The 17,642-nt window shown below is 46.4% G+C and overlaps 1 protein-coding gene across 4 annotated transcripts in view; it reads right to left on the bottom strand.

The window, feature by feature from the left end:
* The window catches only part of LOC137524653 (myosin-11), a 162,134-nt gene that overhangs the window by 58,521 nt on the left and 85,971 nt on the right, over positions 1–17,642 (bottom strand). For all 4 annotated transcript variants that reach the window (XM_068244767.1, XM_068244768.1, XM_068244769.1 and 1 more), the window contains 5 exons: positions 9,773–9,916; positions 7,954–8,049; positions 6,272–6,390; positions 6,023–6,175; positions 84–257 (listed from right to left, as the gene is read on the bottom strand). In XM_068244767.1, the coding sequence (XP_068100868.1) occupies positions 84–257; positions 6,023–6,175; positions 6,272–6,390; positions 7,954–8,049; positions 9,773–9,916 (686 nt within the window). The remainder of the gene's footprint in view (positions 1–83; positions 258–6,022; positions 6,176–6,271; positions 6,391–7,953; positions 8,050–9,772; positions 9,917–17,642) is intronic.

The raw sequence follows: 17,642 nt of genomic DNA, 5'->3' as shown, positions 1-17,642 counted from the left end.
AAGACAAATAGTCAATATCCGAGTCGGATTTGTCAGTATAATGTATTCTAGTATATCGATTTTTCAAAAAAATCTCAACATACAGGCCTCTCAATGAGCTCAATGCATGGCTGCAGGTCCAGACCAAAGTCAATAAAGTTCCATTCAATGCCCTCTCTTTGGTATTCTTCTTGCTCCAGAATGAACATGGTGTGGTTGAACAACTGTTGGAGTTTTTCATTGGTGTAGTTGATACATAGCTGCTCAAACGAGTTGACCTAAAAGGGCAACAAAATATTTGAAGCACCCTATTTAGACAATCAGTTTGAAGTCAATATTGCAAATTATATACTCTGCTCCGCCTTGACTTGTGTGAGAAACGGTGGCAGCACCAAGACTTGTGCTGTGTGTGTGGTCTTCATTTTTGATTCTAGAAAAAACTAATTCTCATAGATTTTTCCCCCCCCTAAGGAATTCACTGTTAATGATCAGTATGTTATGGGCAGTGCTAGACTGCAAATGAAAAGCAGTTTTGGCATATAAAGCAAAGCAGCCATATAATGTTGGGAAACAAACATTTCTAAACTTAGTAGGGCAATGTGATTCAATCTTGTGAGCATGCTGATAAGCTATTGTATGGAGGACATTCTGTCATTTCTTAATTACACAAATCCATATATAATTAGAGATGATCAATGAGTTGCTCATCTTCTGAGTTGATGCACATGTTTGTTGCATATAGCATGCAGCATAAAAATAGAAAAGTCCAAATTTGCAGCAACTACATTTCCCTGGCCCAATTTCAAGCTGCATACAGCTTACAAAAAAATTGAATCAACTCAGAGGATTAGCACCTCATTGTGAGTCAGGCAAAAATGATGCAGGAAATTTAGGCCCCACTATAGGATTATGGCTATAGCAGCGATCAGTCAGTAATTTGGGCACTGTCAAAAGATGGAGCCTAAATTAGGATAAAAACAGTGTAATTCAGCCGCTAGAAATAGCTGGAAGACGAATTACTTCTTTCCCTAGTGCTGATGATGCCTTGAGGGGTAATAGTCATTAACGCCGCCAGGACTTTTGCAGGAGCAGGGAGAGTCATTTTTCGGCTTTACCCTGCGCCCTGATTTCCAGGCCCCTTATGTATGCCCTCATTGATCTTTAATATAGAGGATCAACCAGACCTCATACATTCTTTTTTTTTAACAAATATTGGATTTATCAGATTGACAACTAAAACCTTACAGTTAATAGAGAGTATGTAATGGTTATATGTTGAAACAACTGTTAGAAAAAGAATCGCGGTGCAAAATACTCAAAACTTATATGAGGGTAACTGAAATCAGCCCAGAGTAACCAGATAGCACCTGGGTACTCTGTAGTACTGGTCAAAGCCCTAACCCATAGAGACATATCAATCCATGCCATGCACTAATTAGGACAATAAAGTCTGAAACATCTGTATGCATGTTGGATTGGTGTTGCTCTGTAAAATGTATAAGCTATAAGCTTGCTATACACCAGCAGTTCTAGATGTGTGCCTGGCTGGCTTTCAGGGGCATAGAGAGATTATCTCTATATTTGGGATTGATGCATCATGGAAAACTACACCAGGGCCTTGATTCATCATTGTCTTTGAGATAACTTTTTCCAGTTTGTTAAATTACCAAATTCGAAGTTTATCGATTTCTAGTTGTATTCATCAAGGTTTTTCCGCATTCGGTGTGAATTCGATAAAATACCGATAACAATTCGGTAACCATTCGGTAACGTGTCGATATTTTCATTTTACAGCGGTAATTTAACACAAGGCCGTAAGATTCCCATGGAATTGTGGGTAAAAGGCAGTCCTTTGAACACTACGTAGCAACATTCTGAATAAGGCTTAACACATGAACCAGGATTCTGGAAGTGCCTTGGGACAATCCCACAATTTCGCCAGCTGCGGCTTGATAGGAACCTTTTATAAAAAAAAATATATTGCCGCTAGCAAATTAGTTAACCCTGGCACTGCCTGTGTTCTCTTACAAGATGATTCAAGAGAAATGCAGATGTCCTGGGAAAGCAAATAAATCTATTCTCTTGCAAATTGATATGGTTCTAGACCTTATTCTTGCCCTTCTGCGCCTTTGATTCACTCTCAGCTGATACATAACCACTTCAAATGGCTCCATCTTCTCTGTCAGCAATGATCTCACAGGAATAACGACAGAGCAGTGAAGGAGATAACTAATCCTAAATGTAACGCTAAACCACGCCCACTTTCATTTTCACGATTTGCATTTTGTTTTGTTTTAACGCATCACTAACGAATGATTACCGAATTATTACTGACAAGTCCACATCACCGGCTGAACAAGGAATACAACAGTCCACAGTCCAGGGCCACGGGACCCTCCGAGTTACAGCAAGTCCTCTCTGGTTTCTGGCCGCACGGGAGATTCTCCTGGCTCACCACAGATCCCTGAGCTGCTCTCCCTTCCACAGACACCATCCAACAGCCTTCTATGAGGTACAAGCATGATACCAGCTCTCCTCTGCGGTGCCTAGCTGTCTGCCTCCTGCTGAGAGTCAGCCACTGAGCAGCCTAGATAGTGAATGGCTTTATGCTGATAAGGTGTATCTCTAGTGTCTCCAGAGCATGGGGAAGGTGAGCTTTCTATGGGACATCAAATACAGTACTGTGCATAAAGGTAGCCATACACTGGACGATTTGCCATCAGATTCGACCAACAGATAGATCCCTCTCTGATCGAATCTGATCAGAGAGGGATTGTATGGCTACCTTTACTGCAAACAGATTGTGAACCGATTTCAGCCTGAGACCGTTCACAATCTGTGGTGGTGGTGCTGCCGCCGCTCCCCCCTCCCCCCCGCATACATTACCTGCTCCACCGGTGCGAATCCCCGCTGTCACTGCTGTCTTCTCTGCTCTGGTCTCCGGCATGCTTCACTTCTTCCTGCCCGGCAGGAAGTTTAAATAGTAGAGCGCCCTCTACTGTTTAAACTTCCTGCCGGGCAGGAGGAAGTGAAGCATGCCGGACCCGGAGACCAGATCAGAGCGGAGACGGAGCAGCGGTGACCGGGGGCAGTCGCGCCGGCGGAGCAGGTAATGTATGCGGGCTCTATTGCGTCGGTCGTCGGGCACTCGAACGCCGCTAGCGACGCGCTCCCTACCCGCGGGCGATCGACGGTAATTTTCCGCACGGAGCGATCAACGGGATCGGACGGGATAGATCGAAATTTAGCGTGTAACGGGAACGATGTGACAGCAGATTCGATCCCAGCGATCGAATCTGCTGTCGATCGGCGGGGAATCGGCCTAGTGTATGGCCAGCTTTAGAGTCTGTCCTAATCCAATCATCCATTGTCACAACTTCTCCCCCTCCCCTCTTAGGTATATACGAGGGAAGACCTTCACCGGTCGCAGTGCTGGTACATGTCCCGGTGTGGGCTCTGACTTCTTGTAACTTTTAACATTTTAACATCTTGTAACATTTCCCAGAAGTACATCTGCAGGCAGGCCACTTATCACACCTACAATACAATTCTGGGGCCCAAAGCCATAGTCCAAAGTGACCTGAGCTCTTGGTATAGATTGCTGTGCGCCTCCAACCAGCTGAATCACCAAGTTCTAACTGGCCTGGATGGCCTCAGGCCACACTAGCTTAGGATCCACAATTGTAAGAAATGCCCTAGAATCTCTAAAGCCAGCAGCTCTATGGCCATCCACAAAGACTTCCTGAAGGTTCTTTTGGTGGACTGTAGTAGAAGGAGAGACCAGGGATTGCACCCCATAAAGGCCAGGGGTTGAATCCTGGAGCCACTCATCTTGCGGAGGTGGCAGCTCCTCTGAGGTCTGAGGTACTTCCACAGAATCACTAGTCCTTGGGGGCCCAGGTGATGCATTCCTCCTTCCCTGGTCATGACTCAGTTGTCCACAGCCAAAGCAGGTACGCTGTAAAGGGTGTGACTGAGGTCCTGGCATACAGGGCTAAGGGGGTGTGGTAACTGCAGGATGGGTAGATGGGCTTGGCCATGGAGAAGATGGTGTTCTGCGATCTAAAGCTGCACCCTCACCTAGGGTGACTGGGTATCTGTCTAGTTCCTCTGCGTGCTGTGGTACTTCCACGTAATGACCTCTTGGGACCTCAGGTGATACATTTCTCCTTCTCAGTGGACAGTTAGCCTGAAAGTGCCCCAGCTGTCCACAACCAAAGCAGTGATGCTGCAGAGGGTTTTGGGCAGACCGAGGTTGTGGCATATAGGGCAAAGGAGGAGAGGTAACCAAAGGATGGGTAGAGGGGGTTAGGGCTGAAGAAGTCTGTGATCGGCAATGTGGGGGACAGTACAGTTGGGCTCCCTGGGGAGGTGTGTTACCTGTTTTGGGCACCTCTGCTGACATCTTTCTCCAGTTCTCCTCTGTGGTGCCTAGCTGTCTGCCTCCTGCTGAGATTCAGCCACTGAGCAGCCTAGGTAGTGAATGGCTTTTATGCAGATAAGGTGTATCTCTGGTGTCTCCAGAGCGTGGGGGAAGGTGAGCTTTCTATGGGACATCAAATACAGTACTGTGCAGTATGCTGGGCATACACGGTTTGTTTGAAATTATCAATCGAGCCGCTGATGGCTCGATTGATAATTTCGGACCCGTCCGATACCCCGCCGGATCGATTACGTGCTCGATACCGGCGGGAAGAACAATGGGAGCAAATGAAAGGCTGATTAGAAGCTCCCGCGGGGACGAGCGGGGATCGATCCGTGCAGACGAGCAGTGACGCACCAGCATCGAGCCACTGGCTCGATACCGGCACATTATCAAGCCGTGTATGCCTAGCATTAGAGTAACTACCTTCTGTTTTAAGAAGGCAACAATATATTTAACTTAACCCAGAAATAGAGAGTGTTTGTTGGATGACTGAACAAATGTAATATACAGTAGCTATGCCACAGTTTGATGCTACATGCTGTTAACTAATCAATAGGTTGATGTAATTTATTGGTTGTTTTTTCTACATTTGTTTGCAAAAGTAACTTATATCTTTGATTTCACCTTAAAAGATCACATTTTCTTGTACAGGCCCCATAAAAGACAACTCCTGTCAATGTCATACTTGACACAGGAGGCACTAAACTAAGGCCGAACTCTGTAGCCTTATCACCTTTTTTGATGTATTTATTTTGAAAACAAACATAAAGAAAGCTTACAGGCCCAAATCCAATTTTTACTTCCAGGTTCAAGACGTAGGACTTCAAGGAGTAGAAACACAGGGACACCGAGAGCCCAATATGGTGTAGCATGTATTGGAATATGGGGAAATTAAAGAGGTAAGTACAGTAATACTCACAAACTAGGGTTACCCCTTAGGCAACCAATGTACCGGCAGGTGGGGAGAACAAGCCTGTCCCCACTCAGGATTAAGAAGTCGCTCTCTGTAGATAAGAAGAAATGTGAAGATTTCTGCCCTTCCACCAAGGATGGATTGGAATAGTATGTAGCTGAACAGAGGCGCCAGAAGGATAACACAAAATAAAATGTTTAAAACATGGAAGTGGACTCTTACCCACTCCAAAGGACACGACAGAAATGAACGTGTTACCGTATAACAAAGTTTTATTCATACACTCCACAATTTTTGAAACGCGTTTCAAGGACTAGGACTGTTTTTGCAACTATAGCAATGCCAACTACCCACCCACTTGGCCTCTGCTTGGATAATAGGCTTAACACTCAAAGGCATGCCTCCAAGGGCCCAATGGAGTGCAAGTGTATGACCAAACGGATGGGGACATGGTTTCATGGAGTGTTTTCATACGCCCTGACTGTCCACATAACTATAAGTCAGCCTCTACATTTGCTTGAATAGGTTGCTAGGCAGGGGTATGTCTACACCTCCTGCCTTTAATCCTACAGCAGGGAGTGCAGTAACAAAATTAAATAACAACATTCTACAGACTTGTACTGCTCTGCTGTGAATCCACAATGTTCTGCAGTGCCATTCCAATAGCCAAAGTTAAATAGATTATTTCTACCTACTTTACTTACCTCAAAAATCTCAAATCCAGCAATGTCGAGAATACCCAAGAAAGAAGCTCCTTGTCTCTTGGTTTTATCGAGTGCCTTGTTGACCCGACTGAGCAGCCACAAGAAGAGGCGTTCATAAGTTGCTTTAGCTAAAGCTTCAACAGCAAAGTCAGCCTATGGATATGAAGAAATTACAGCAGTGAACCATTCAACCAAAGATCATGTAATGTAAATTAGAAACAGATTCCATGAAAAGCTGCATACACTAACCTGTTCTTTGGTTTGAGCTTTTTGTACAAGGTCTCTTCCCACTTTGATGCGAGGGGTTAGGATGGCTCTGGTAAAGTCTGTGACTTGGATTCCCATTAGGTGACAACATTTCTGAGCAGCTAAAGCACAAGAAAATATCATGGAATTGAGATAGCTAGCTCATAAGACAAATCTAGAATCAACGGTAACTATTAAGCCCCATACATATGCTAGATGAAACTCGGCCAAGGTGGCTGTGAACAACTGCCTCTGCTGAGAATATAGCATGTGTACAGCGGTACCCAATGCCTAGGCCACTGATCCGCTGGGTGGATCAATTCAGCCAATCACGGACCAAGAGCATTGTTCTCCCCACTCACCCCACCCACTAGGTGATGTCTCCCACATACCGCTCCATCGGTCCTCCTCTCCCCTGTCTAGTAAAAGAACACTCTAGGCTAGCGACATGTCTGTACAGCATTGGTTCTGCACTGTTGGCTGAGGGATCAATTACCAATCCTTTGCTGGAGACATTCCTCGTACAGAAGCATCGCTATCACAACTAGCTGAACTTATCTTTCATTCTCACATGGTTCTATCGAGAATTAAAAACTAACTCTGATGAGCTGATCTGGGAAACACAAACTGTATGATACTTTTATTATCTCCACTTTGAATAAAACAGGACCAATCTGTTTGCTCCATTTTGCATATTATTTGTATTTGGAATATATTTTTTTCAGCATCACTTCATTTTTTAAAGCAAACCTTTAAAGTAAAATAAAAAATAAAAAAAATTACCTATGGAGACAGAAGGCTCTGGGTCCCACAGAGCCTTCCTGTTCCTCTCCTGGTCTCCTTGTTCCAGCGCCGTCCCTACTGTTAGCAGTCTTCGACTAATGGGCCAAAGACTGCTCTGTGCCGCTGCAAGAGGCTTCGGAAGTCTTCAGGAGCCTGTGTGCTCCGAAAGACAGGCGGTTCTGTACTGTGCCTGCAGGAGCACGCTCTCTCTCGTGCTCACGCATGCATAGTACAGAGCCTCTCCTGGTCTCCTAGTTCCAGCGCTGTCCCTCCCGTTAACAGTCTTCAACTAAAGGGCCAAAGACTGCTCTGTGCCACTGCAAGAGGCTTCAGAAGTCTTTGGGAGCCTGTGTGCTCCCAAAGACAGGTGGCTCCGTACTGTGCTTGCAGGAGCATGCTCTCTTTCTTGCGCTCACGCATGCACAGTACAGAGCTACCCTGCTTTGGGAGCACTCAGGATTCCGGAAGGCTTTATAGAAGCATCCCACAGTGGGGGATTAAAACATTGGCGACATTGCTGGAACGAGGGGACTGTGAAAGGAACGGGAAAGCTCTATAGTAGTGTTCCCCAACCCTGTTTTCAAGGTCCACCAACAGTGCATGTTTTGTGTAAATCCAAAGAGGTAGTTACTAATTACCTCACCTGTGCAACTGTATGTTCTGCGAAAAGTACAGTTGGTGGGCCTTGAGTACAGGGTTGGGGAACTATGCTCTATAGGATTCAGAGCCTTCCCTCTCTATAGGTGAGTATCTGTTTGTTCGTTTTTTTAACTTCAGGTTTGCTTTAAGTATATAGAAAGCCTGTGGTCCTTAAGTGGTTAAACCCAAGTCATGCGTATCTCAGAAATAATATAGACAGAAATATTGGTGACATTCCCTTGGATTTAATTGCATAAACCTACCTGTGTCATCTGGCATAGAGGCCTGGTCTGTGTTCCTTTCTTTCTTGAAGACAATGTTACCCAGCTGTAGCACTGATGATATCACCTTCATCATGGCTGCACCATAGAAACACATGGTTGTATGTTATTTATAAAATACATAGTTCATAATTCACAACAAACCTTTCTTGGATGTCTTTCCAAGTTATTTCCAATAATGTGCAAACATCATTAAGGTAGGGGTGGTTATTTTATTACTTACAAGGTAAGGGTTAAATATCAGAAAGGAGTTAACATTAGATGGGGTTAAATGCCAGGAAGGGGTTAATATTAGGGAGGACGTTAGGATTATACATTAGGAAGGGCTTAACCATAAGGGGAAGGTAAGGTTAGTACTGAAAACAGAAATGCATACCCAAAGTACCTGAGTAGTGGTACCATAACTTGGTGCCAACATTTGTTTTCTGTTCAAGTAAGGAAGATGATTGGCTATAAGTGCTAAAGAAGCTACACACAATTCAGCTTTCAGTATTGTTCCATTAGGATTGTGTTCATCATGTTAAATAAAAATGATTTGGGATGAGATTACAGTTTATTTGATACCTAGAACATGATATGTCATACAGATGGTTTTATAAATGACAGAAAAAAAATGATCACCAGTACTATTCTTCCCTAATATAACCTGGTGTCATACTTAACCTTCAATTTCAGAAGTCTTATATTAATCAAATCCTTTGAGTTTAAAGCCACTACTCTACTAGCAGCAGCTGTGAGTGGTATACACGATCTTTGCCGACTGAGAAAGAGTTAAATGTTATGTTATTAAAGATTTCAGCAAAGATATCCAGGATAACTGCATCAAATTCAAAAGATTAGTTTAATTGGTGATTTAGGATACTTCAAAGGGAAAAGACTGGCTATAATTGGTAGAAATTCTTCTGTCAGTATTAGCTCATCAAATCATTTATAACGTTCAGTTTAACCGAAAATGTACTGTCTTTAAAAAACCTTTAAACCTAGACATGTACAGCTGATTACGGTATTTTGCTTTTTGTAACTTGACCACTGCATTTTGCTAGCTGCCTTGGTAGGCAACAAAATGTAATGTAACTGTATAAGGTTTCCTCTCCTCCTCCTTTTAATATTGATTATTTTTATTGGAGAGGTTGCCAGGGGTACAAAAGATACATTGCTGTGTAGCACTGGGCACATTATTTCAAAAGTTGGGCACAGTATTGTGCACCATACTCCATACTGTGTCTCCATACTATAAACAAGATGTCCATCAGGTTATTTCTACCTGAGGTGCCCACCTGCTTGTATTCGTGCAGCAGTTATACATTACATTGTTTCTGTTTAAAGATTGCGATATCGCATTCGCATTTTCGCACACACAAAATGAACGTATCTCTTGTCGCATAAATATGCAAACTGCATGTGAATTCTAATGGACTCTTTAGCTATGCTGCAAAAATACACACAAATACTGTAAATGCATACAAATGCGAGTACGAAAGCAAGAAAAAGCATGTGGAAAAACATTCAGTTTTCTGTACTGGTAAGTGTGAACATTGCCTAAGTATAACTCCTAATCCCTCAGCAAAACAATGTGAAGCGGTATATAAAGGTGCACAGAAGGTAGCAGTCATAGAGGTGAATTACTATCTAAGAGGTAATGAACACTGCAGTGAATAATCCTGTTTTAAATAAAACTTGAAGGGGAAAAAAAAAAAGGAATTTCTCTTTAAGTAAATCATCTTCAAGTCCATAATATTTCATCTAAAACAAAAAATCAGGAACAAAAGAAAAGCACTATTAGGTAAACTCAGTAACGTACCCAACTGTTCTTCTTCTGTGAATCCCATAATTTCCATGGCCTCCAGTGTCTCTTGGAACATGTCACCATCATCCTGGGAAGGGACAGGCACATATCCATGGGATAAGAAGGTGTAATTGCCAAACCCTTCAAGTAGCAATTCCTCTAAAAAATAGAGAAAGGAAGCTTACAGCAATACTTTGGAATGCATATACAAACATTAACTAAAACTTCAATTTCAGCAGTATCGCGTCTTTCAAATGAGAGCTTTGTGGTGTTTGGAGTGTTCCTGTGACACCCTACAGGCTGGAGGCCTGTATGTTTCACTGTTACTTTTAATGGCTGCTCTCATAACTCTGTCTTATGATGAATTACTTGGATTTCCTGACTAGAATACATAAGAGAATAGGTGGAGGTGCCCAAAGGTTAAAACAGTTTAAAAGGAAAGTAAGTGTTGGCTTACCCACCAGCTACACACAGATTAGTAATGGTGGTTTTATTGAGAAACGAAGCACATAGGACAACACGTTTCACGGAACACATCCACTTCTTCGAATCATTAAACATGCCAATTCGCAGTGTGAAATGAGCCTGGAGCACAACTATATCCTGAAGAAGCAAATGTGTTCCTTTGGGTGCCTCCTACTGTCACGGAATAGCCGTGAGAAACGCAGGTGAATCTAGAGAATTCACAGTCGCTTTCCTGATCGCTCCCTGTCGGATCTGAGCAGTCGTGCAAGCGATCCGAAAATGACATTTTGTGTTATTTTAAATCCAAAGATATGTTCCCCTGTGAGCCAGAGCAGTCCCCTCACCCCTCCGGAATGTCGCACGTGGCTGGACTCCCTGCCGGGCCCAGCTCATTCCCCCTACAGCAGATGTCCCCATGAAAAGGACCAGGAAACTGGCTCCACAGGGGGGCCATAGAAAGCCAGCCGATCCGGCACCGAGCATGGGCCATAAGGAAAGCATGGGTGATATGATTTCCTGTCGGCATACGAAAACCGTATGTCGCACAGCTATAAAATTCATATCGTCTTGTCCGGTAAAATCTGGCCATCGTGCTGATATGAAATTCCTTGGGATAGACCGTCCGGTTATCGAGATATGAATCTTCTCAGGAGCCTGACCCGCTGGCTTAGCCGTGTCTGATGTCATATTAATCTGTATTTTCCAACAAGTCTGAAGCTGTTACCCCCCTAAATATAACGTGTATGGTTCAGGAGTTACAGCATTTCATAAGTTTAGCCCTAAAATCTCTCAGAGGGAATGAACTGTCATTGGTGGGTGACTCAGATGGGCCGGCATTGCCACACCCCCAAACCAGCTTCATCAAAAGCACCTGGCCAGCAGGAGGGCATAATTCCTCCCTTTACCATCTTCAGGACACACGGCCACTATGAGGAACAAGTGGTGGCCATATTGCCAGAGCTAAAACAAAGGACATCCTCCATTTTGTTTGGATTCTAAATCTTGCTGAACTTTACTCTGCAACAAAGAACTCTAAGAACTTGAAACCGTTTTGCTTGAACTTGACGATTTTCCCACAAAAGGACATATTTCCACCAACCATAAGTATTTTTCTCCCTTCTTTTATTTTTCATACTGGCTATTACTGTCTTAATAATTGTGATTTTTAATCATTGTCTGTATATATTAATTATTTATATTGCGTGAATAAACGACTTTCTCCAAGTCATTCACTTTCCGCTACCCTGCTTATCAGCACACACAGAAATGATCCCGGGTCTCTGAAGATACGCTACTGTTTGTTTGTTGTTGGCTAGACAGAATATCGTGTGTTTAACCGTTTTATTCGCAGGATTAGTCAGTCAGTTAGTGGGCCCCACGGTCCCATAGTAACCGCGGTGGTGGCAGTTTACTCTGAACCAGTGGGTGAAGTGGTAATCACCTGTGTCTCACAGGCTCCCTTCTGAGTTGTCCGCGGCTAATTCTTAACGGTTCCTGCGCATTGACTGCGACCAGAGTTCGCACGATCTGTGCGCTGGCACCGTTTAGAAGGCTAAGTGCGGTCAGCCACAAGGGCTCCTGTGACAGTGTTAGGCAGCGGTTGGGACCTGTGTTGTGCTGAAAGTATCTACGATAGCGCTAGCGCTATCGAGAAACGAACTAATTCGTTGGTGTAGCTGGAAGGCAATATATTTTTTATATATACAGAGAGACTGTGTAGCCAGTACCCCTTCCCCAAAGTTTTATTTTATTTGGCATGGAAATGTCCGGGAACTACCAGAACATGTGCCTAGCAGACCTGGAAAATCTTTGCGAAGAGAGGGGCATTGGCATCCTCCGCAAGACAAAACGGGACCTGATAGCCGACTTGTCCAGATGGGATACCCAGCAACTGCGGGAGCCGGGAGTGTCCGCTGAGGTGGATACCAGCCCATCTGACAATCGAGGGGAACCAGAGACTGAGACTCCGGACCGTACAGAGGTTGTGCATCCTGAGGGCCCTGCATCAACAGTTACGCCGGAGAATGTCAGTGTGGACCCCAATCCCAGAGTTTCTGACAGTACTCGCCCGGAACTGGCCAGTACTGGACTGTCCATGGGTGCTGACCCGGTAATGCAGCAGGCATTACAAAAGCTCATGGAGACTGACCTGGACAAGTACCTGCAGTACATGCGTGAGGAGCGCCAATCTGCAGAACGCAAGGCGGCTGAGGATCGCCAATCTGCGGAACGCACAGCTGCTGCTGCTGCTGCTGAACGCCACGCGGAGAGGGATGCCGCAGAGGCGCGGGAGAGACGACAGCATGAGCTCAACATGGCAAAGGTTCAACAGGCCAGCCGGAGTTCACCGCCCAGCCTCCCTGCCGAAGGAGCTGCAGCACCCGTAAGTGCAAAATTTAAATTTGCTAATATTGAAAAAGACACTGACATTGACTTGTTTTTGCGGTCTTTTGAAAAAGCATGCCGTCAGTATCGTCTGTCCCAAGACCAGTGGGCCAGACATCTGACACCTTTGCTGCGCTACAAAGCGCTTGATGCCTTCGCAGAATTGCCTGCGGAGAAGGATAATGATTATGCTGCTATAAAAGACGCTATCATTACTAAGTACCAGCTGACGCCAGAAGCCTATCGGAAAAAGTTCAGGGCCTGGCAGAAAAAGCCTTCTGATTCGTACCGAGATGTGGCCAGCAGCTTGCTCACCACACTCCGCCAGTGGACACTAGGCCTCACCAAAGGGTCTTATGATGTCCTGGAGGACTTGATAGTCCTGGAACAATTTCTGAACATTTGCCCTGCTGATGTACGCCAGTTTGTGCTAGAACGCAGGCCGGCTTCAGCAACTGTCGCTGCAGACCTTGCTGAGACTTTTGCAACTACCCGGGTGGCTGATACCCGCAGAACTGTCCCATCCAGCTGGAGAGGAGGTCAGCCCAATACCTCGGCAGACCCTCCTGCCCCTGTGAGCCGTCCGCCACAGAGGCCACCCAGCGCAGCTGCTGCACCCAGGCCTGCCGCGCCTGGAGAGGTCACCTGTCACTACTGCCGCCAGCCCGGACACATGAAATTCGACTGTCCGGAGCGGAGACAGACACCACCAGCACCTGGATCATCTGCATCACCTGCACCTCACCCACAGCAGAGGCAACCCGCCAGCGAACCACAGCCTGGATCATCAGATTTTGTCCTGTTTGCACGCGGACAGGAAACCCGCGACCGAACCGACCAGCAGCAACTTGTTAGAGTGAACGGCAAAGTTGTCACCGGATTTCGAGACACCGGAGCTGACATCACGTTAGTTCACTCACATCTTGTGCCAAAGGAGAGCATCAGCTCCAGCCGATCCCTTGCCCTTACTGGAGTAGAGGGCACCCTTTTCCACATAGCCCACGCAAGAGTGAAGCTGGATTGGGGAGTGGGAGGGGTCCACGAAAGGATTGTTGGGGTTATGAAGGATCTCCCAGTCCCTGTGTTGCTGGGGACTGATTTGGGCAAGCTTGTGTCCTACTATGAACCTGCCACGACCGCCTTGTCGCTCACGGAAGGAGACGGACTCTCCACCCACCACCAGGTACTTTATACACTTGGGGGAGCACCAGGGGGAGGTGGGTTGAATGTGCCCAGTTCAAGGGTACCAGGTTCAATAGTGCCTGCTTCAAAGGCACCTGAGTTTGATGTACAGACTGTCTGTTGTGATGATGCTGTAACTGTACCTGAGTTTACTGTACAACCTGTCTGTAATGAAAAAATGTCTATACCTGTCAATGTCATTACTGCATGCAATGATGATTTGAGTAATGTCCGTCTGTGCCATTCTGACAGTGTACCGGTGCTAGCAGTACCGCGCAGCTGCACTGCTCAGAACCTGAGCTCAGGACAGGTGGAGGGGGTTCCGGCCTCCTCCCCCTCCTCTGACCACAGGGATGAGACCTTTCAGCCGCTGGCCTCGTGTGACATGAGCCAGTTGGCTGAAACTGACAGCTCCATATTCTCAGCCGCACTACAAAGTGACCCAAGCCTGGAGGTGCTCAGGCAGCAAGCCGCTGAGCCCCTCGCAGACGGGGCCGCTTTCAAGGTGTACTGGGAAGGTGGGAGACTGTACAGTGAGTCTGTACAGCCCCCTACAGGTAGATCCCACGCGAATACCAAATGGCTTGTGGTCCCGAGTGCGTTCAGGGGACATGTGCTGAAATCTGCACATGGTAATCCTCTGACAGGGCACTCAGGGGTCCGCAAGACACTTGCCGGTATTCGGAAACAGTTTTATTGGCCCCGGATGAACAGGGATGTAGCAAACTACTGCGGAGCATGTGCCGTCTGTCAGGAGCTGGGAAGGTCCAGGGATTCCCGCGGGGTTCCCTTAGGTCCACAGCCACTTAGCAGGGGAACCCTGCGTGGGCTGGCTGTTGACCTAACCAACCCACTGCCCGTTGTCAGCAGTCCCGGCAGACACCACGTCCGACTGCAGTGGCGCAAACGCCCTGTCCAGAACGGTCCATGTCGGGTTAACCCTGAGGGTAGCAGACCGCGACCGGTCCAGGGGAACCGAGCCACAGGCTCCAATAGGTTTCCCTGCCGCACCGGCAACCCGAGACCCGTCAGCCAGGTTGGCCGACACCGGAACGCTGATGGGCTGTCCCGGTGTCAGGGGGAACTACGCCCAACAGCGCCAATGGCTGCTACGACGGATGTCTTGCTGACAACCCTCTACACAGCGTCAGGAAAGGGAGGTGTCACGGAATAGCCGTGAGAAACGCAGGTGAATCTAGAGAATTCACAGTCGCTTTCCTGATCGCTCCCTGTCGGATCTGAGCAGTCGTGCAAGCGATCCGAAAATGACATTTTGTGTTATTTTAAATCCAAAGATATGTTCCCCTGTGAGCCAGAGCAGTCCCCTCACCCCTCCGGAATGTCGCACGTGGCTGGACTCCCTGCCGGGCCCAGCTCATTCCCCCTACAGCAGATGTCCCCATGAAAAGGACCAGGAAACTGGCTCCACAGGGGGGCCATAGAAAGCCAGCCGATCCGGCACCGAGCATGGGCCATAAGGAAAGCATGGGTGATATGATTTCCTGTCGGCATACGAAAACCGTATGTCGCACAGCTATAAAATTCATATCGTCTTGTCCGGTAAAATCTGGCCATCGTGCTGATATGAAATTCCTTGGGATAGACCGTCAGGTTATCGAGATATGAATCTTCTCAGGAGCCTGACCCGCTGGCTTAGCCGTGTCTGATGTCATATTAATCTGTATTTTCCAACAAGTCTGAAGCTGTTACCCCCCTAAATATAACGTGTATGGTTCAGGAGTTACAGCATTTCATAAGTTTAGCCCTAAAATCTCTCAGAGGGAATGAACTGTCATTGGTGGGTGACTCAGATGGGCCGGCATTGCCACACCCCCAAACCAGCTTCATCAAAAGCACCTGGCCAGCAGGAGGGCATAATTCCTCCCTTTACCATCTTCAGGACACACGGCCACTATGAGGAACAAGTGGTGGCCATATTGCCAGAGCTAAAACAAAGGACATCCTCCATTTTGTTTGGATTCTAAATCTTGCTGAACTTTACTCTGCAACAAAGAACTCTAAGAACTTGAAACCGTTTTGCTTGAACTTGACGATTTTCCCACAAAAGGACATATTTCCACCAACCATAAGTATTTTTCTCCCTTCTTTTATTTTTCATACTGGCTATTACTGTCTTAATAATTGTGATTTTTAATCATTGTCTGTATATATTAATTATTTATATTGCGTGAATAAACGACTTTCTCCAAGTCATTCACTTTCCGCTACCCTGCTTATCAGCACACACAGAAATGATCCCGGGTCTCTGAAGATACGCTACTGTTTGTTTGTTGTTGGCTAGACAGAATATCGTGTGTTTAACCGTTTTATTCGCAGGATTAGTCAGTCAGTTAGTGGGCCCCACGGTCCCATAGTAACCGCGGTGGTGGCAGTTTACTCTGAACCAGTGGGTGAAGTGGTAATCACCCGTGTCTCACAGGCTCCCTTCTGAGTTGTCCGCGGCTAATTCTTAACGGTTCCTGCGCATTGACTGCGACCAGAGTTCGCACGATCTGTGCGCTGGCACCGTTTAGAAGGCTAAGTGCGGTCAGCCACAAGGGCTCCTGTGACACCTACCTATTCTCCATTGCAAATTACTTCTGTTGGGAGATTTTCTATGTTTAATTTCTAAATGTATATTTCTTTGGAGTACAACCACCCAAACCTACCAGAACCCGCAAAGGCTGAGTGAGGATGCTATTTCGTCATGGGCGCTCATTGTAGCAACCCATGATTGTAGTATAAAGTCGCATCTATTTGACAGAGATCTTAACAGTTCGCAGAATGCCGTATAACTATAGCTAAGAGCTGAACCATCAGAACTATTGTATCACTTTCAGGGGTGAGCCTGGGGTGCCTGGCACCTGGGTGCAAGATTTTCTCTAGCGCCTATGGGAGTGGTTAAATTTACCGCGCCCAACCACATAACCACACCCATGTCCTGCCTAATCACACCCACACCTTCCACGCATGCACGTGATACCCCATTCCTACCCCTCTTCCATGGGCTTGCTCCTGGCTGGCTTTGGCTTCCTGCGAGTCTGCTAGTCTCTGGACTGACTCAGGCTGAGAGGCTCTGCGTGTGCGACACAGTCACACACTGCGTATTTATGGCTGCCTGCGGCCACCCTACTCTCGCTGTCGTAGGCTCCTCCCCCCGCCAAGCCCAAGCGTGAGGTGGGCTGCCTGTATCTTTCCCGTTGCGCCGCGCAGCCTGCCAGTGTTGCCAACCTTTCACGTTATTTTTTTACTGACAAATACCTAAAAATTTACTGACAAAAGATTATTTTTACTGACAAAATTTCCCCACTAAATGCACATAAGAGACAGCTTTTCCCCATGTAAATGCACATAACAAGAGACAGCTTTTCCCCATGTAAATGCACATAAGAGACCGCTTTTCACCAGCAAATGCACATAACAAGAGACCGCTTTTCACCAGCAAATGCACATAACAAGAGACCGCTTTTCACCAGCAAATGCACATAACAAGAGACCGCTTTTCACCAGCAAATGCACATAACAAGAGACCGCTTTTCACCAGCAAATGCACATAACAAGAGACCGCTTTTCACCAGCAAATGCACATAAGAGACCGCTTTTCACCAGCAAATGCACATAAGAAGACAGCTTTTCACCAGCAAATGCACATAAGAGAGATTTTCACCAGTAAATGCACATAATGACAAACAGACAGTGTCCCCAGAATATATAGCCAGGGATATATGTCCCCAGGATAGGTAGCCAGGGGGTATATGCGCCCAGGATAGGTAGCCAGGCGGTATATGCGCCCAGGATAGGTAGCCAGGGGGTATACGCGCCCAGGATAGGTAGCCAGGGGGTATACGCGCCC

This window comes from Hyperolius riggenbachi, chromosome 7, assembly GCF_040937935.1.
Source record: "Hyperolius riggenbachi isolate aHypRig1 chromosome 7, aHypRig1.pri, whole genome shotgun sequence".
Classification (NCBI taxonomy): Eukaryota; Metazoa; Chordata; class Amphibia; order Anura; family Hyperoliidae; genus Hyperolius; species Hyperolius riggenbachi.
The sequence above is the reverse complement of the archived record's forward strand: the minus strand, read 5'-3'. Positions and strand labels throughout refer to the sequence as shown.